At 50.6% G+C, this 20,338-nt stretch overlaps 1 protein-coding gene across 5 annotated transcripts in view; it reads left to right on the top strand.

The window, feature by feature from the left end:
- Positions 1 to 20,338, top strand: part of PTPN14 (protein tyrosine phosphatase non-receptor type 14) — a 138,276-nt gene that overhangs the window by 110,342 nt on the left and 7,596 nt on the right. For all 5 annotated transcript variants that reach the window (XR_014777457.1, XM_084773203.1, XM_084773202.1 and 2 more), the window contains 6 exons: positions 2,564 to 4,035; positions 7,623 to 7,766; positions 9,174 to 9,392; positions 13,115 to 13,243; positions 15,426 to 15,660; positions 17,274 to 17,437. Coding sequence is in view for 4 of the 5 variants with exons in the window: in XM_084773203.1 (XP_084629329.1) it covers positions 2,564 to 4,035; positions 7,623 to 7,766; positions 9,174 to 9,392; positions 13,115 to 13,243; positions 15,426 to 15,660; positions 17,274 to 17,437 (2,363 nt within the window). In the remaining variant the exon portion in view is untranslated. The remainder of the gene's footprint in view (positions 1 to 2,563; positions 4,036 to 7,622; positions 7,767 to 9,173; positions 9,393 to 13,114; positions 13,244 to 15,425; positions 15,661 to 17,273; positions 17,438 to 20,338) is intronic.

Genomic DNA, 20,338 nt, shown 5'->3' with positions numbered 1-20,338 from the left:
CCTGTTTCCTTGTCTTCTTCTCATTCTTAGTGGGCCAAGGTTGGAGACCGACTTCACCCTCAGTGCCCGTGTCAGGAGCCTGGAGCAGCCACATGGTGATGGGTTGACTGAGAGCAATGCTCACCCTCATCCCTCAGTTTTCCCCTTAGCTTCCCTCTAAGCCTTTGAGCGTGGATCCAGTGGTTGTGAGGCATCCAGTGCTGGGGTGGGGACCTTGTGTATTGTCTCATTTGATCCCCACAGCAAGCCTGAGGTACTGTTGTTTCCATAGAGAAATAGGGAAACAGAGGTTAGGCATATGGATATGAAAACTCAGTGCGTGCGTGCGTGCGTGGGCGCGTGCCTGCCTGCCTGCCTGTGTGTGTGTAGAACAGAGGTCCACGTTGGGTGTTTTTCCTTCAACCGTTTTTCACTTTTTGAGACAGACTCTGGCACTCCCCAGTTAGCTAGATGGCTGGGCCGTGAGGGGACCTTCCTGTCTCTCGCTCCCCCACCCTGCCTGTGGTGAGATTACAGACACGAGTGACCATCTTAGCATTTATGTTTATGTGTGCTGAAGATCCAGACTCAGGCCCTCATTTGCCAGCTGTGCCATTCGCTTATCTCTTGTAGCAGTGAGCCCTTGAATCTTTTATCAGTGAGCTAACTGCAGCTTTAAGACAACCATCACAGACCTTGCATGCTACATATTATATGTGTCCTGAGTGTCTGGGATCGTGGCTGCTCCAAAGCAGCTGCAGTGTGAAGGCCGAAGTGTGAAGCCTTAAACACGACCAAACGGTTCAGTCAGTAGTGATTTTTATGAACAACCTGGCAGAGTTGCCACACATCTGTGGGAAGGCACCGAACCCCACGGGATCAGTCTACACACCTTGTCCCCTTATTTCTCCTGGCTTGATTGCGTCTGCATTTCTCTTTCAGATTGTTGAAGTTTTTTAAAAAGATGTACTTATTTAGTTGTATTGAGTGTTTGTGTGTCTATGTATACCACTTGAATTCAGTGTCCATGGCAGCCAGAAGCCCGTGACAGAGCCTCCAAAGCTGGGTTACAACAGTTGCGAGCCTACACATGGGTGCTGGGACCCAAATTCATTGACCCTGTAGTCAGTGCTCTTAACTGCTGAGCCACTGCTCCAGTCCCAGTTGGATGTTGCTAACCACGGTTCTCTTTTTTATCTTTCCTTTGTCTCCCCTGCTCAGTGTGTGTGTTAGCAAGAGGCTGGCTTACATGTGTGTGTCTGGCTCTGAGACGGACCTTGGATACTAGAGTGGGCCTGACCCAGAAACTGGCCTCTAGCAGCTCTTGGCTTGGGGGTGTGTGGGTGACTCAGAAGTTGTCTTCGGTGGAGTTTCTGTTACTGGGATAAAACACCATGACCAGAAGCAGCTCGGAGAGGAAAGGGTTTATTTCAGCTTAGAATTCTCAGGTCACACTGCAACACTGAGGGACGTGAGGAACTCAAGGCAGGAGCCGATGCGGAAGGCCGTGAGGAATGCTGCTTACTGGCTTGCTTCTCATGGCTTACTCAGACTGCTTTCTTACACCATCAAAGACCACCTTGCCCAGCGTGCCACACACACATACACAGTAAGCTAGGCCCCACCACAGTGATCAAAAGAATGCCCCACAGACTTACCAATATGGAGGCATTTTCTAAATTACAGTATCTTCTTTCCTTTATGTAAAGGGAACACAGTAGCTAGATTACTTGGTGTGCAAGGTTGAGGACCAGAGTGTGGATCCTCAGAACTCACACAGATACTAGGTGAGGGCAGAGGTGGGGTCCCCTGAACAAGGTGGCCAGCGCGACAAGCCATATCAGCAAGCTCAGAGTTTGAGAGCTCTGCCTGAGTGAAGAAGAGGGACCAAGGATGCTTCCCAGCATAAACATTGGTCCTCCATACAAGTTCGTGTGCCCACATACCTGTATGCCCCCACGCACCCGCACCTCATAAATGTACATGAAACAGCTTCTGTAGCTCTTTACTTTCAGCTTTTGCTCATAGTCACTAGAGTTGATCTTGGGTGGAGCTAGAGGGCGGTTTCAGGAACATCTCAAAGGCTCCTGATTCTGACCTCGACATCTGGTAGCTGCCACTCAGAAACCACAGCCGCACCGGTCACCCCCGAGATGTTGGTCTCGCTGTTTTCTGAGTGCTCAGAGGTCCCTTTGGTTAAGAGCCTTTTTTGATGTAATCAGAGAGCAGTTCTAAGGGCGGGGCAGCTTCAAGTCTATTGCTCTGTTAAAACTCTGACTTCCTGGCCCAAATATCCGGTTCTGCCCCTAAGCTGTGCGCCAGAGTCCAGGTCTCCCCAACAAGTGGCTTATTGTTTGAGTCTAATTATAGCAAAGTCGAGACTATGTAGGCGACGCCCACGCTGTGCACTTTCTTTGCAGTGTGCTCCGACATAGTCTGTATGTGGACACTTCATCTTTGTGACGTGTGTGGGTGAGACATATTTCAGTATTTATGACATACTTCAGCAGTTCACTCCAGACACGTAGGGATGAGCTCTGTTGAAACAGGGTGGTGTGATGGCTCTCTGTTTGACTTCTTGCAGACAGCATTTTCCCTGGGAATGAGGAAGCTTTGTACTGCAACTCTCACAACAGCCTGGACCTAAATTACTTAAACGGAACAGTCACCAATGGCAGCGTGTGCAGCGTTCACAGCGTCAACTCCCTCAGCTGCTCCCAAAGCTTCATCCAGGCTTCTCCAGTGTCTTCCAACCTCAGCATCCCTGGAAGTGACATCATGAGGGCCGATTACATCCCCAGCCACCGCCACAGCACCATCATCGTGCCGTCTTACAGGCCAACCCCGGATTACGAGACGGTCATGCGCCAGATGAAGCGGGGGCTGATGCACGCAGACAGCCAGAGCCGGTCTCTGCGGAACCTCAACATCATCAACACCCATGCCTACAACCAGCCCGAGGAGCTGGTGTACAGCCAGCCGGAGATGCGGGAGAGGCACCCCTACACTGTCCCATATGCGCCCCAGGGGGGCTATGGTCACAAGCTTGTTAGCCCGTCTGACCAGATGAACCCCCAGAACAGTGCGATGCCTAGCAAGCCAGGGGCCAGCTCCATCTCGCACACAGTGAGCACTCCGGAACTGGCCAACATGCAGCTCCAAGGAGCCCAAAGCTACAGCACAGCCCACATGCTGAAGAACTATCTCTTCAGGCCACCACCCCCTTACCCTCGGCCCCGTCCTGCCACCAGCACCCCAGACCTCGCCAGCCACCGCCACAGGTATGTCAGCGGCAGCAGCCCTGATCTGGTAACGCGGAAGGTGCAGCTCTCTGTAAAGACCTTCCAGGAAGACAGCTCTCCTGTGGTCCATCAGTCTCTGCAGGAGGTGAGCGAACCCCTTATAGCCACCAGGCACCACGGCACGGTGAATAAGCGCCACAGCCTGGAGGTGATGAACAGTATGGTCCGAGGCATGGAGGCCATGACACTGAAGTCACTCAATATCCCCATGGCTCGTCGCAACACTCTTCGGGAGCAGGGCCCTTCTGAGGAGGCGGGTGGCCAGGAAGTGCATGGGCTTCCTCAGTATCACCACAAGAAGACGTTCTCGGATGCCACCATGCTGATCCACAGCAGTGAGAGCGAGGAAGAGGAGGAGACCCCCGAGGCGGTCCCTCAGATTCCTGCACTTCGGGAGCAGGTGGAATACAGCGCCCAGCTGCAGGCTGCCCTGGCCCGTATTCCCAACAGGCCCCCACCTGAGTACCCAGGGCCGAGAAAAAGTGTCAGTAACGGGGCACTGAGGCAGGACCAGGGGACCCTCCTTCCTGCCGTGGCCAGGGCCAGGGTACTGAGGCACGGACCAGCCAAGGCCCTCAGTGTCTCCCGGACTGAGCAGCTGGCTGTCAACGGGGCATCTCTGGGCCCCTCCATCTCTGAGCCTGATCTGACCAGTGTGAAGGAACGGGTCAAGAAAGAGCCCGTGAAGGAGAGGCCGGTGTCAGAGATGCTCTCCCTGGAGGATAGCATCATAGAGAGAGAGATGATGATCAGGGTGAGTGTCCCCACTCCCGGGTCCCTGGAGGCCTTGAGGAGGGCAGCTTCAGGGAGCATTGTGGGCATCTCAGCCAAGAGTGATGATGTCACCAGATGTCAGGGTTGCTATTTCAGATAACACCTTCCATCCCGTTTTCTTTTGTGGCTTGTAGCTGGTGTACTGTGATTGGGTATGTCCCTGAGGAGTTTACTCCTAAGCCCCAGTTCCTCATCAGATTTGCCCCTCGAGGAACTGACACGTGTGTGCACATTGGGTACATCCCTGAGGAGTTTACTACTGAGCCCTAGTCCCTCATCAGATTTGTCCCGTGAGGAGCTCACATGCGTGTGCACACTGGGTACATCCCTGAGGAGTTTACTACGGAGCCCCAATGCCCATCAGATTTGCCCTATGAGGAGCTCACACACGTGTACACGTGCACCGTACATGCATATATACCACATTTGAAGATACCCTTCAGCGCTGGTGTTAACAAATAGCCCCTCACTGGGATGCGCACAGCCTAGAAAGCTAGTTCTGTTGTTGGGGCAAAACCACATGGTGGCAGATGTGTATAAACAAGAAAATAAACATCTCTTACAATGAGAACATTGTCGGACTGTAGTTGCTTCTGGAGGAAGAAAAGAATTCTCCACTAACTGCTTTCCCTGGAAATCCTGGCCTCCTTGAAAACTCATTCAGCTGTGTAACTAGTTGAGCCAATTCTTTCCCATTCGTCCCAGCTGCGCTGTCAGGTATCCGGTCTTCTTTTCGGAGCTCTGAGAGGCGACCTCTGTTACGCTCGCTTTGTTGGAAGTCACTAGACTCGTTACTAAGTCTTCTGATCATCCTTGGGGATCAGAGAGAGGAAGTAAGGGCTAGCTTTACAGAAATCACGCTGCGGATCTCAGAGATCGAATCTAACCTTGTTACTTTAGAACAGGCCGAAGGCAGCTCAGCCCCGAGGTTCTGGTGGTCAGCAGGGTGGGGACAAGAGCCAGCGTGGACAGACTTCATGCTTCTTGTCTTTCAAATAGAGAGGGAAATTGTGAAGTTGGTACCCATGCCTCTGGCTGGGGGTGAAGTGAAGTGTGAGGGTGGGTGCCGTGAGGAGACAGCTTTCCCAGCTTGGAAAAAAGTAATTCACTGGTGTAAAATGATGTCTCAACACTTTCTTGGCTCTAGGCCTCTTAAAGGCTGCATTCGCTTCAGGGATCCATCAGTGTCAGCAGCGTCGAGCTCCGAGGTTGGCCCTGCCAAGTTTAGACTTAACAATGGCCACATGGCCTGTAGCCTTGTCTTGGCCATACCCGCTTCCTACCCAGCCCGCAGCCATGACCCTGGTGCTGGTCCCCTGCTTGGAAGCATCCTGCAAACCAAGAAAGAACAAGGTCCCCTCCCCCAGTCCTGACTTATTCCAAGATGGTGGCTCATCCCCACTGGCAGATCTCACCAGTTAGCATTTAGCTAAGGGACATGACTGCCCATGCCTCTATTCCTGTCCCTGTTAGACCTCCCCCAACCCACCCAACCTCATATAACTAGGAGTTCACAGGCTGCCCTTAGTAAATATGCCAGCCTCAAAGAGGCACCAGGAGGTCAAGAAAGAAGGCCAAGCCTGTCAGTGGCTCCGGACCCAAGATGAATCTTTGTCTTTAAGTGTATATGTACTCTCTGGCCTAGGCAGTGGCCACACAGTTTCCATGTTCCTCTATGTGCGGCGACTAGGAAAGAAAGCTCCTGAGGCCAGAGCAGACTAAGAGAACAGAGAGAAGCCTCAAGCTCATGAGAACGGGAGTGCGTAGGGGCAGGTCCAGGTAGCTCCCTGTTCTCGGTGGCTTTTTATGGGTGGTGGAGCCTGCTGCCACTAGGACCCCTCCCTTTACCACCTGGAAAACTTGTCTTACTTTCCAGCCCTGAGCCAGGAAAGGAGTCAGGTGTAGAGAGCAGAGAAAGCCAGCTTCAGGCCTTCTGGTTTGATTTTTGAGATGAGTGACAAGTTGCACCTAAGCGGCCCAATTCAGTTATCACTGTACCCAGTTCTCCCCAGGTAGGGTCGTGAGCCTTTCTGGAGAATATCAGTCCCAGCACCACTCTGGAGACAGGAGGCTTGCTTACAGGTTCAAGGACACCCAGGGCTGTAATAATGAGACCCTGCCTCAGAAAATCAAAACAAAAACGTTAAAACTTTTCAAAATTCAACGAAAAGAAAGGACAGGAGAGAATTATCTTTCACAAAACAGAATTGATAAGCAAACACGTCCAGCCTCAGCCTGCGGCCACTTGTGGCACAGAGTCTCCAAGGCTGGTTTTGCGGTCCCACAGCCGCCCTCAAGCAGCCTATCACATCGGCACAGCTCGCCCTCCGCTCCAGGGCACCTTTGGTTGCCGGTGCGCCAGCCATCACCAGAGCAGCTGTCCTGTGGGTAGCACCCCTCACAAAGGCTTCCTGCCCATTGTAGGTAACGCTGTGGTGACAGTGAGGCCGGTGCAAGGTTGGCCCTGCCACCTGGCCCCACCTTCTTGGTGCCACTTTTCTAACAGCATGGCTCCATCAAGGCACCTCCTCAGGAAGTAAACTACTAAGCAATGCAGTAAGGCACAGATCCTTGAGGAAAGCACGCTACTACTTCTTCTGTTGCCGTTACGGGAGCCCACAGACTGGCATTGCTTCAGTTGGCATCAAAACTCCTCTTTCACATTCTTCCCTGAATGTCTAAGACAAAAAAAAAACAATCCTAGAGAGATGTGCCCAGTAGACTGCCAGCAGGGAACAGTAAGAATTCCCGTACCCTGCTGATCTCAGGGACACAACGATATCCCACAGTGGTCCCAACATCCAGCCCTGGCCATACCAGGTTGAGCACAGAGATGAGAGGGGACATAAGAGTTGGCCAGTCCACACTCCCGCCAGGCCCCTCCAGTGGTGGCCAGTAGTCACTGCCCTCTGTTCTCCCTGGGTGGAGCGTGAAGGGCAAAGAGCTGATAGTTCATCATCTGTGGCCAGCCTGGGGTGGAGGTGACTCTTAGAAGCTGGTAGGCCCTGTTCTGAGGCTGGCAAAGCAGAGACCTAAGTGTGAGAGTCAGGCCCTTCAGCCTGAGCCCCTCAGAGCAGAGACCTGACTTTCCTCTTTTGCTGGTGTGTATGGCTCTGTTAAGCACCACTGTAGCTGGCAGGTTTTAAGCTGTTAGTCAGTGCAAGAGGCCTGTCCTGGTGATGGACTCAGACGGTGAGTGTAGTCCTCTGTTTTCTTTCTTCTGTCTTCAGCCTGTATTTTTCTTAAGTATTGTTTGAAATCCCCCCCCCCTCCCGCCCTTTTTTGTTCTCTGGCAAACCCTGTGGCAAGGTATATTTGTTAGGGAGCCTATCTTTATCTTTCTAACGGATGAGTTAATTAAGAATAAAAGCCCTGGGGTCCTGAAAGAACTGGCTTCCCCAGGCGGGCACAGTGGGCATGCTGGGAAGGCTGGGTTTGAGTCAGCCCCGCTGGTGGTGAGTGTCTGCATTCCTTGGCTGGGGAGTTACAGATTTGGGGAGATTAAAACACATTCCACCCTTCGCCTGGAATTACAAACAATGAGAACGTGTCTTTTCTTGCCGAAAGGATCTCGAGAAGCAGAAGATGACGGGCCTGCAGGCACAGAAGAGGCCACTGATGTTGGCGGCGCTGAACGGGCTCTCGGTGGCCCGCGTCTCGGGGCGGGAAGACAGCCGGCACGATGCCACCCGAGTTCCCATAGACGAGCGGGTAAGTTCTGGGCTTGTCAGCTGTGTCTCCAGATTCCAGACGTTCCTCTCTGCCCAGACCTGTGGGTGCTGTTTGCCTCGTGGGTCAATTCTTTCAACAGAAGACTTGGTCCAAGTGTGCTGTGTTAGAGCCTAGACTTTCCAGCCGGTTCTGTTTCACCATTCTGGTCTCCACACTTGGTCAAGCGGCCATATTGATGCTTGGTTAAAAAGCCTAGCCCCTGGGATGGTGAGATGGCTCAGCGGGCGTAGGAGGTTGCTGCTAAGTCTGATGACCCGAGTTCAATCCCCTCCCCAAAGTAAATAAACAACTGCAACAAAGGACCACCTCCCATAAGCTGCCACCCTGGCCCAGTCACTCAGCTCCTCACTACTTCTTAGCCATAAGGAGGGAATGTAATTATCAATCCCTTATGCATTTTACATGATTTTAATATTTACTAAGGACAAATGCAAGTTTGCATTTGGTGTGGTTGACATGCTTGGCTTCCTCACGCAGTTGAGTCCAAATGCGCACAGTGTAAAACATGCTGCAGGATGGGGAATATTACAAAGCTTTATTTTCCACAATGAAACCATTACGTTTCTGTAACTATAGAAAACGGGTTTTTTTTTTTAATAAGATGAGAAAGTTAATTTTTCCAACTGCCATACTCTGTGTTTTGTCATACTGTGTCTCTTGGGAAATAGCCATCCAAGGTTTTAGGGTTCGTGTGGTCCCCATCAAGGGCTGTGCGATGATGTGACCTATAGTTCTCTGGTGTGGTATCAATAGCTGTGGTTCTGTGTCGCTGAGGTGGAAAAGGGGGCCCCTGAAACTGCCCGGCTTGCTATCCGAAGACCTGGAAACTGTTTTCCTAAGTTCACTAAGTACATTTCAGGTGTGTGGGGAGGGTTTGATTTCTGTCAGCAGACACTTACTTGGTATTAGAATGTTTTAGGGGTCAGTGGGGACATGTTCCCCAATTAATACCATGTAATTGAAATTACCAGGTTGGCCAAGGAAGAAAAAAGGCAAGGTGTTTTGTGCAGGTTAATCCTGGGCGCTCTGCCATTGTGAACGGGTACCCTCCTAAAGTTTAATTCAGTAAGTCTGCCGTGACAGTCGAGGAGAAGGTGCTTGGATGGTTGAGAGTAACACTGTCCTTGTCAGCAAAGACTGCAGCAGGTGCCAGCAACGGAATCGCAGAGTCTGAGTTTCAACTTAAGCCAGTCTTTGCAGCTTGCAGGATGTAGCTAAGTGAGAAAGGAAATGGCTCTCGGCCCAGAGAGACTGGCAGTGTGGGTAAGCGTGAGGGCAGTAGCTCAGGACCCACTGGCTCTCCGTCTTGAGGTCCATCACTGGGAGTCCTGAGAGCCTGGCTGCCCTGTTGGAATGGGGAAAGCTGACGCCCTGCTTGCCTCGCAGCTCAGAGCTCTGAAGAAGAAGCTAGAGGAAGGAATGGTGTTCACGGAGTATGAACAGATCCCCAACAAAAAGGCCAACGGCATCTTCAGCACCGCCACCCTGCCGGAGAACGCTGAGCGCAGCCGGATCCGGGAAGTGGTCCCTTATGAGGAGAATCGAGTAGAGCTCATCCCAACCAAAGAGAACAACACCGGCTACATCAACGCCTCCCACATCAAGGTGAGGGACGTGTCAGTGGCAACAGCAGGAAACCCTCGTGGCCTTGTGCTATGTTCATTATCATAAAGAACCTTTCTGATGCGCTAACCTGCCCTAAGCCTTGAAAGTGGGGGGCGGGGGGCAAGGGGATGTGGAGGCTGGGGGATTGCCCTGTTGGTTTGTGACTTCCAGGTGATGGGCGTTGGAACAGTCACAGCTTTCATTGTCACAGTGTTTTCACTTTGCTCAATAGCACCACCACTATTGGTTCGTATAATAGCATAGTGAATTCCCTTTAGAACCAAACTCTAATTTTCAGTGCTCTTTATAAACATGGAGTGATTTATATACAGACCACAACTGAGGATTGCATAGCAGTGGATGGGCTTGTGAGATTCATTCTTTCTTTCCTTCTTCTTCTTCTTCTTCTTCTTCTTCTTCTTCTTCTTCTTCTTCTTCTTCTTCTTCTTCTTCTTCTTCTTCTTCTTCTTCTTCTTCTTCTTTTACTTTTTAGATTTAGTTTTACTTTATGTGTGTAAGTGTTTGCCTGGCTATGTGTGTGTAGTCCTAGTGGCTGTAGAGGGAGGAAGGGGGCATCGGATCTTTAAGAACTGGGGTCATAGGAGGCTGTGACCCTCTATGTGGCTGTGAGGAACTGAACAGGTTCTCTGCGAGAACAGCAAGAGTTCTTAATTTCTCAGCCGTTACTCCAGCCTGTGTTATGTGGCATTTCTGTTATCTGGAATACTCCCTGTCTCACTAGGTCATGGCCTAGCGAGACCCCAGGTAGACGTCAGAGCTGTGGACACATGGGTACCTAGAGTGAGTGTTTTCCTGAGCCTTCCCCGGCTTCCCCGATAACTAGATGGACTTCTTTAGAACGTGGCTCTGACCTCTGACCTGCAAGAGCATTCTGGAGGCTCCAGCTCAGACAGTGGGTATAGGACTTTATTTTATTATTATTTTTTGAGACAGGGTTTCTCTGTGTAGCCCTGGCTGTCCTGGAACTAACTCTGTAGACTAAGCTGGCCTCAAATTCATAGAGATCTGCCTCCCGAGTGCTGGGATTAAAGGCGTGCCCACCATAGAACATTTTTTTAAGCAACACAGTTCACCCGAGTAATCTATGAGACTAAACTCTTAATTTCCTTGGACTTTTCAACTCTGGTGGGATTGCTAGATGGTTCCTTTGGCCTTCCTAGGTTGTAGTAGGCATCTGGTTTGTGTATCACTCATAGCCAGTTCCATATGGGATGTAGAAAGTATGACATGGTTGGGTATAGTGTTTTTATGCATAGAGCTTAGACAGGATTGTATGAATGTATTTATAACATACAGACAAACAAGCTGGGTTTTTTCCTTATATTTTTGAGAATGAGAACAAAACAAATAAAATAGTGAATGCCGGGGAACTCTTAAGTAAGCCCGTGATGGTCTCAGTTAGATTATGAAGTAATGAACGGAATAGCACACTTACAGACGAGGATGGCACAGCTGCTCCCCGACGGCGTGCCTCTGAAAACCTCGTTCTCCTGGCCTCTTCCCTTGGCCCAGTCTCTTCCCCATTTTCCATCTGCTCTTTGGAAACAGCTGCCACTCTGTGTAAACAGTGCCCTTTGGGTATTGTTACCCGAGATGCCTTCCCTTCTGCAGCGTTCTCTGAGGCCCACTCTTCATCCCGCGGATCCAGGGCAGACACGGGTACATTTCACAGGCCCAGAGAGCTTGCGAGAACTTGCCCTTGGTTTCTGGAGCTGAGCTATATATTTCGCCACTGTTTTCTCCCCTGGTTTCCAAGCAGCTGTTAACACGGGAGGAGAATGACCGCCTCCCGAGGTGGAGTCACATCTGTGACTCTACCTTTGCCACACGGATGGTTTCCATGTAGTTTCTAGTGCTCTCCTGTCAGTACTAGGAGGGGGCAGCATCCTCTGCAAGTATTTATGGTTCCTGTATGTTGGGTGCCAGATGATTTAACACTCCAGTTCCACAGACATCCCCTCCCCCAGCCCCGCACTGAGTCTGTGGATGTCTTCTCCTACCCGTATGTGGAAAATGGATTTTCTTGCCAGCTTTGACCTGAATACGTCTTGTGTAATGAAACAATGGCCGATGTTATTTTTGTCTGAATCAAGTTAGTATGTAGTTTCTTAAAATAAACGAGGAGGGAAGTTTCAGACAGCAGTCCTCTCGTTGCTCTGGAGCCCTCTGGAGGTCTGCATGGCACAGATGCACAGAGGGGCCTGTCTTTGTCATATCAAGGCACAGGAAAGGGAGAGGGCGACAAAGAGTTTGTGCAGAGGTCGCCATTCTGCCTCCACGTGTGTGGGGCCGTCTTTCCCAACGGGATGTTTTTGCATGTAGAATTTGCTTTTTATTAAAAGTCTGCCATATAACCCTGTTCTCCAAACTGGGGCTCACAGCCCTCTGGTGGCTGTGAAACTGACTTAATGATTGTAATCCTGCATATACTTCAATGAAATACAGACTAAAGCACAAAATGTATATGCATATACTGTCTATGCTAATACTGATATTGTTTCTGTAACTTAAATTCTGTTAGTCTTAGGTATGTGCATATACTCTTGTGTACTTAGGCCATTATATGAATGTATGTGTGCATTTTTTGTATGTGGCATATATGTGTGTGCACATGCATGAATGCATGCTCTGTTGTATGCACAAATGAAGGCCAGAGGTCACCATCAGCTATCTTCTAATCATTCATAACTTTATTTTTTATTACATTTATTTATATTGTATGCTCATGTCTTTTGTGTGTCTGTCATGTGTGTATACATGTATGTATATTTCTATGTGCATGTGTGTATGCATGTGTGTGTCCATGTCTGTTGTATGTGTGTACATGTGTGTTTGTGTACCCATGTTTGTTGTGTGTGTGCATGCGTGTGTGTCCCTATGTGTGTGCCTGCATATGTGTGTGTGCATGTGTTTGTATGCCTGTGTTTGGTGTGTGTGCATGCATGTATGTACATTTATATATGTGTGTATATGCATGTGCATGCCCATGTGAAGCATGTGTATGCCTGTGTGTTAGTGTGTGTGTGTACATGCTTTGTGTTAGTTGTGAATGTTCGAGTGTGTGTATGTATGTGTATGTGTGTGCATGTGTGTATGTATGTGTGGTGTGGGTATATATGTATGTATGTGTGTAGGTCAGAAGACAATTTCAGGACCTTGTTCTCTCTTTCTGTGATGTAGATTCTGGGGTGCAAACTTAGGTTATCAGAGTGAAAGGCAGGTACTTTTACCCAAAGAACAATCTTACATAGCCCCTCCACATTATTTTTTAGCTAGGTCTTTGCCTAAACCTAGACTTACTGTTTCAGCAAGTTTGGCCTGAGAGCCCCAGGGACCCTCTTCAGCTCCCCTGCGCTGGAGCCTCAGGCATATACTACCACCTTGTTTGTGGGTGCTGGGGACAAAACTCCAGTCTCCACGCTTGCACAGGCACTTTTCCCACTGAGCCATCTCCTCAGCCCGTATGTATATATTGAATCCGTACTAGTTTACATGTGTCATGTGTTACAGGCAATAAATGATAAGGTAACTAGCACTTGATGAGCTGGCTTCAGCAAAGTCTCCTGGTGTGAAGTGTGTTCGCTGTTGCTTGTGCTTCTGGATTCCTGTGGTTGCACCGATCCACTTGACCTAGAAGAACGCAGGGCTGAAGGTGGTTCCAGCTGCTGGGCTCACTCACGGACGCTTTCCTTGGTTTGCAGGTGGTGGTTGGTGGCGCAGAGTGGCACTACATTGCCACTCAGGGGCCCTTGCCACACACATGTCATGACTTCTGGCAGATGGTGTGGGAGCAGGGGGTGAACGTGATCGCCATGGTCACTGCAGAAGAGGTAAGAGGGCGGCCTCCTAACACTCTTGTCCCGGGGAAAGGGGTGGCCAGAGGTGGGCATGGTACCCAAGACTTTGGCTCAGGCCACTCCATGCCCCGGCTTTGTTTCTGCACATCCATTTCCTGTTGGTGTGGCCCCTCTGTGTGTACTTCCTTCCCTAGAGATAGTTTATAGTGGACTCTTTCTCTCTTCTTATTTTCCTTTGGCTCTTAACTCTTTGTGAAGTACTTCACTACAGTGAAAGCCAAACACAGAATCAAAACAACCTAACTTGAGTTCATCAGCCGGGCGGAGTGTACCCCACAGAACAGTTCAGGCTGTGCTGGGTAAACACACAGGGCCTCCCAAGCTCAGCCGCTGCCAGCCCTGCATGCCACGGTGCCTATCAGCTCACAGGAGACCAGAGCCCCTGCATAGGAAAGGGCTTTCTTCTTCCTTTGCCAAGCCAAACACAGGTTCCCCTGTGCGAGGCTGCCTGCTCTGAGAGCCCTGGCTTTCCTCTCTGTCACAGTCTCAGAGCATTTACACCCCCCCCCCCCGCCTTTTAATCCTCATGAAATTCCAAATTATATTTTCAGATTCATTTAGGGAACTAGCTTCATGCAGTTTACTAAGACCTCTGGCATTTGTGAGGCCCCGTTTCCACCAGTTACTTCAGAGCCAAGAGCAGAGAGAGCTGTGGCAAAAAGGCTAAGTTGTGCCCAACACACACACACACACACACACACACACACACACACACACATTTTCTAGAGCAGTCTATGAAGAGATTTGTTGAGGGCTTGTCAGGTTCTCAAAGGTCAGACACACTTGCACGCTTACTCTCTCTGACCTTCCACCAATAAAGTTCTAGAGCTGGTAGACAGATCATCATTGGTAAAGTGCCTGCCACATTAGCATAAAGTGCCTGCCACATTAGCATAAAGTGCCTGCCACATTAGCACAAAACCCTGGATCTCGATTCATAGCATCCACATGGAATCCCAGCACTGGGGAGGTGAAGGCAGGAGGACCCTTGGTTGAGACACTCACTGTTGACCTTTGGCCTCCATAGGCACACATGCCGCAGACCTAGGGAGACTCAGTCAAGCCCAGCGGGTCCAGACAGAATGTCTATGTTCCCAAAGGATGTGTCACCTTACAAGCAGACAAATGGATTTATAACCTTTAGTTAGTTAGTTAGTTATCTGCCTTGAGACACGGTCCCACGTGCTCCAGGCTGGCCTTAAACTTGCTGTATTGCTAAGGCTAACCTGGAAGATTCGATCCTCCTGCCTCCACTTCCCAGGCGCTAGGATGACAGCGTGGCCCACCATACGATGTTTACAGAGTCCTATGGATTGAACCCAGGGCTTTATGTGTGTTCTAAACGCACTGAGCACATCCTGGCCCCCATGAGTTCCTCTAGCCATCAACTGGGTGGAGTCCCTGCCCAGCTCAGTGCTTCCCATGCCTTCTTCCTGCCTCGGAGCCCTTGCCCTCTATCCCTGCCCCGCCCCCGTCAGCCACCAGCCCCTCCGTGTTTCCCATCCCACACCAGTGATTTCTGAACTGCACAAAAGTGAAAAGTAAGCATTTATCAATGATAGATTGTGCGTGGCCTCTGAATAGATGTCGGTAGTTGGGAAGGATGGCACATCAGTGGCTGTTCTCTGGGTTAGCGGTAGATTGTGCTGTAACAGGTCGCTCATGCTGAACAGAAGCGAGAGCAGCCTGGACGAAGGGGCAGTGTCAGCTCAGCACGCGGTGTGCTGGGGCCTTGGGTTATGCAGGCATGAGCAGGGCCTGCAATGGCCGCCGGGCTCTGCTGCTTACCACATGGAAGCCTTGGGTAGCTTTCGCTTCTCCGAGCTCCCTGTGGGAAAGTAAGGCCTTTACTGTCTCCCGGCCTAGCCCTTCCTTCCCAGCTCTGCCCCAGCCACCATGCAGGCCTTGGACACATCATGGTTGTTTCCCATCTCTGGCCTTTGCACTTTGTTATAAATTCCCCACAGTGTGACTGTGGGTTGCATTAGGGTATTATCCTCAGCCCAAATATACAGGACCCAGTGGACGCTGCACAGGGCAGTGGAGATGCGACTTAGAACCCGCTGTCTGCCCCCCTGTCCTTGGATCCTAAGATCAGGAAGATAAGAGTTCGCCGCGGGCCTGTTTTCATTTCTGCCTTTTGTGTGTGATTCAGGAAGGTGGACGGACCAAGAGCCATCGGTACTGGCCCAAACTGGGGTCCAAGCACAGCTCAGCCACCTATGGCAAGTTCAAGGTCACCACAAAGTTCCGAACAGATTCCGGTTGCTATGCAACCACAGGCTTAAAGGTCAAGCATCTGCTGTCGGGGCAGGAGAGAACAGTGTGGCACTTGCAGTACACTGACTGGCCCCACCACGGCTGCCCAGAGGACGTCCAAGGATTTTTGTGTAAGTTTTCCCCAGCCTGAGTGTTTTGGAATGTTGGTAACAAGTGGACTGTGGGCATGTCTTCTCTTAAGCAGTGTGTTAAAATACTGAAGTATTGATTCTTTCACCTCTGCACAGGACAGATAGGAGGAATAGATGTCTCTTGTGTTCCGTTAACCTCTTATGCAAGTCTGTAAGTCTGTGGAAAAGTAACTCAGACTCAGACTTTCAGTGCCTTGGTACCCACTCAATAATGTGCGCTGTAACAGGGATGGACTGTGTGGCAGGCAGTGGCTCATGGCAGGTAACCAACAGCCAGTGGGCAAACTGTGACCGCCACAGAGGCCCATAGAGCACCAGAACCTTGCTTGCTGTTATTTTGATACATTTAGAATCAGCAATAGGCTCAGAACAGAGACCCAAACACTTCTGCGGTTCTGTTAGATTCTGATGCATTGACACAGGGGTTACTTTACCAGGAAAGTGGGGACGGGCCTCAAGAAGCACGGTGAACACAGTGTAGGACAGAGATGGCGCAAGGGACCCAAAGTCCAGGCGAGATTAGGGTTTTGCCTGAGGTCAAGTGACCAGTTGTCTATAGCACCACTGTTAATGAGGAGGGGTCTCTGCAGAACTCCCCTCCCGCCAAACAGCGCCCCTTCTGTCTAGTTTAGAGAATCTTCTGTTAGTGGGCTTGTTAAAGTTGTCTCCAAAAAGGAAATCCTGGAGATAGTACAGGTAGACTGACACTATGATTGACAGTTCTGCAGGCGTGTGGGCCCACGAGATGCTCTGACGCGTAGTCAGATCTTTACGTCAGAGCCAGTTTAAGGAAAGGCAGTCTCAGCTTCTGAAGGCTGCGGGGCATCCCTTCAAAGAATGTGGGTTGCCTAGTAGTTGTTCTGGTAAGAATCTAGACGCAGTGGTGCTGTATAGCACCGTGGAAGTGCTGGCTGTTGGTGAGTGTCCTTCTCACGGGACTATGGCGGGGAAATGTTAAGGATTATGGGGCTGTTGGTGGCTGCTAAAAGGGGTGAGACTGTGTCTTGAACCTCCACCCACAGGTTTGTTGCCCCTGGAAGTGGGGATCATATTGAATGCCCACATAACTTTATGGAAGTGGAGTCCCCAAAGCCTAGTTTTTACATCTGAAAATGAATCCAAGCCTTGGTTGACATTCACTCATTTGATGAGGAGAAGGGGACGGGGCAGGTGGCTGCTCTTTCCCCAACAGGAATTGGCTCTGACAGGCAGGCATTTCAAGGGGACTTAGCGGATGCTCTGATCCCAGTCTGTTAATAGTATGAAATGCTGTAAGTAATGTCTAGGATCATCTGCTTGGGGGACTTGGGGATTTGCAGAGGGGAAAACAGAATTTAATTTTTTAAAAAAAAGAACTATTTAAAGAACAAGTTCTCCTGTGGACTAATTGACTCCCAGCTGGTCTCTTCTGGCTTCAGGGTGTTGCAGCAGATACCAGCCAAATGATTAGTGTCTTATAAGAATTGCAAATTATTATGACTGAAAACAAAAGATTCGCCCTCAGTCCTGGTGCCTCCCCGCTATCCCTACCCCCACCAGATGCAAAGTCATGTGACACACTTGAGTGACAAGATTTACATTTTGTCCTACAGCCTACTTGGAGGAAATCCAGTCAGTCAGACGCCACACCAACAGCGTGCTGGAAGGCATCAAGACCAGGCACCCGCCCATTGTGGTCCACTGCAGCGCAGGGGTCGGGAGGACCGGAGTGGTCATCCTATCCGAGCTCATGATTTACTGCCTAGAGCACAACGAAGTGAGTGGTCCACCTACCTCTCTCTTGCTGTCTTCTTGTTGTATTTTGTTGTTTTATGGGTGGATGGTGCCCTTGGACCTGTGTGCCTAAGTGTAGAGGCCGGAGTTCAACCTCAGTGGTCAATTCTTTAGGCATCGTCACCCGCTTTCTGAGCCAGTTAGCTCTCATTGTCCCGGAGATCACCGAGTAGGCTGCGCTGGCCGGCTAGTGAGCCCAAGGGTCCTCCTGTCTCCACCTCCCCAGTGCTGGGATTAGGTGCACAGATTGATGCACAGTTGTTTTGAGGAATTTAACTCAGGTCCTCATACTTGAATGGCAAGCAATTCTCCCAACTGAGCCACGGTCCTAGGCTCCTCTCCCCTCTCTCTCTCTCTCTCTCTCTCTCTCTCTCTCTCTCTCTCCCTCCCTCCCTCCCTCCCTCCCTCTCTCTCTCTCTCTCTCTCTGTGCTATACCTTGGTGGTCCAGGCTCCTCTCTGAGTGCTATGCCTTGGTGGTCCAGGCTCCTCTCTGAGTGCTATGCCTTGGTGGTCCAGGCTCCTCTCTGAGTGCTATGCCTTGGTGGTCCAGGCTCCTCTCTGAGTGCTATGCCTTGGTGGTCCAGGCTCCTCTCTGAGTGCTATACCTTGGTGGTCCAGGCTCCTCTCTGAGTGCTATGCCTTGGTGGTCCAGGCTCCTCTCTGAGTGCTATGCCTTGATGCCAGTTCTACATCAGAGCCACTCTCCCACCTACCTTGTGGCTGATTCCTCTCTGCAGACCTTTTTTCTGACCCGTGGATCCTAGCTGGACTCCAGTATTACAGCTTTCCTTGTCTCTGAGCTCTCACTGCTCTGTGTAGGCTCCTAAATAACAGAAGGACCTAGGGTATTCTAGAAACATCCAGCAAACCTGACTGCTGTCGCCATTCACTTCCAGAGGTGGACAGGGTCACTCTGTCGTGGGTTGCTGCCCATGACACATTGTTCTGGCGTGTGTAGCTCAGATGAGTCTTGCCATTTCCGGGATGTTCTTTGGCCCACATCCTATGTGAAGATGCCTCTACGTTGAACACAGTTGTTCCTCATAGTATGGTTTTTATTTGGGGGGCATCTTCTGGCCCTTGCCTGGCTTGGCAGCGCTTTGTGTAGCACAGTGGGTGGGAATGTGGGCCAGCAGTAGCAGCCGTAAGGTCCCGAGCTTAGTGAGGTAGTGTGTAGGGTCCTTCTGTCCCTTTGTTTGTGGGGTTCTGTGGATCCAACCAGGGCTGTGCTCATGTTAGGCAGGTGCTCCGCCATGATCTATAAACCTAGCCTAGCATGTATGGTTAATAAAGGGGCACCCTCGGTGAGAGAATCCAGGCTTGGAAGCAGTCATGTGACGTAGCTGGCGCTGTGTAGCTTAAAGGAGCTGTGTGGAGGCAGGAAGCACGTTGTCCTCCTCTGAGGTCACTTCCTGTCTTCTCACCACTTGCACCAAGCAGTTTCCAGTTTGCAGATTATGCAGCGAGGAACTCTTGTTACGTGCAATGGATGTGTCAGTGTGCTAGCATGTGTACTAGTAGACAGAGTTGAAAATCAGTGTGAGTACTGCCCTGTCTTCCTGACTGTGGAAGGCTGCTCTCAGCTCTTCGGAGACCCACCCACGACCTCTGTGAAGTAGTGACTGGAGATCACACAGCTCACCATGCAGCATGGACAAAGCCAGCCCAGGGCAGGATGGGTGTGGAATGGGGTATCCAGCCAACAGCGATCCCATGGCTTCCTGAGGCTCAGAGTGGCCTGTGGTGTGTTTAAGCATAGCGGACATCCTCAGTGCCCAGCGGCATGCCAGAACGTTCCCTGCTGGTATATGGCAGTGCTAAAAGAACTTCTGTCCCCATTGATACCCAGAGATAGCGAGATGACTCTCGCTGTTCATTTCCTTTCCCGAGCACGGTATAGACAGCCCTATCTGTCCCGTTTCCCATGGTTGCTGTTGGCCCGCTCTGTTCTGTGCTCTTCAGACCTGGCTCCTCCCTCTCTTCCCTCTCTTCCCTCCCTTCCCCCCACCCCCCAAACCCCCGTATCAGGAGAAGGGAGGACATGTTTAGTTTGTTCTTTAAACAAAGACTTTCAACAAATAAATATGAAATTGTTATGCCCTATTTTTCTCCCATCCTAACTTGCCTTTTCTACAGCTGAAATGATTAGTGCATTTTACATTTAGTTGTAATTCTAGCAGTTTTCGTCAGTGAAGTGACTTTTCCTGTTTTTCTACCCTTTTTCCCTATTGTCTCCTTTAATTTTTAAAAAGTTATGTGGAGTAGGGGTGCTGGGGTAAGGGTACTTGTAAGTGCAGCGCCCACGGAGGCCGGAAGAAAGCATCTGATCCTCTGGAGCTGTAGTTACAGTAGTTGTAAAGCGCCTGATGGAGGTGCTGGGAGCTGGTGGTGAGTCTGGACAGGTGACGAGGACTCTTGCGTCCTGAGCCATCTCACTAGCCCATTGTCTCATTCTCAGTGCAGAATAGCTGAACTTGGGGGAGGTTCCTGCAGGGAAGCGCGTGGCTGTGAGGTGGGGTTGGTAGTTACAACTCACCCAGGCTGCTCTGCAGAGCCTGTGACGCCTTGTGGCCTTCTCTGTTGGTCTTTGTGTGTCAGTGACAGTGATGCATATGGTAGGGGACATGTGGGTCCCAATAGTAGTGGTGGAGGTGACAGTGAGGGGGGTGGTGGGGTGATAGTAGGGATGGTTGGGGAGCATGGTAGAGAAGATGGTGGGGGTGGGGGTGGTGTAGACGTGGAGAATGGGGAGGCAGGGAGGAATGGCAGAGTTGCCATTGAGGGCTGAGAGGATGGCCCAGTGGCCATAAGCACTTGCTTGTGAAGCAGACGCCTAGCATCCACAAAAATCTAGGTGTGGACAAGCACACTGCAAGCCAGGAG

Source organism: Acomys minous (genome assembly GCF_964271855.1).
Source record: "Acomys minous genome assembly, chromosome: 1".
Lineage (NCBI taxonomy): Eukaryota > Metazoa > Chordata > Mammalia > Rodentia > Muridae > Acomys > Acomys minous.
The sequence above is the reverse complement of the archived record's forward strand: the minus strand, read 5'-3'. Positions and strand labels throughout refer to the sequence as shown.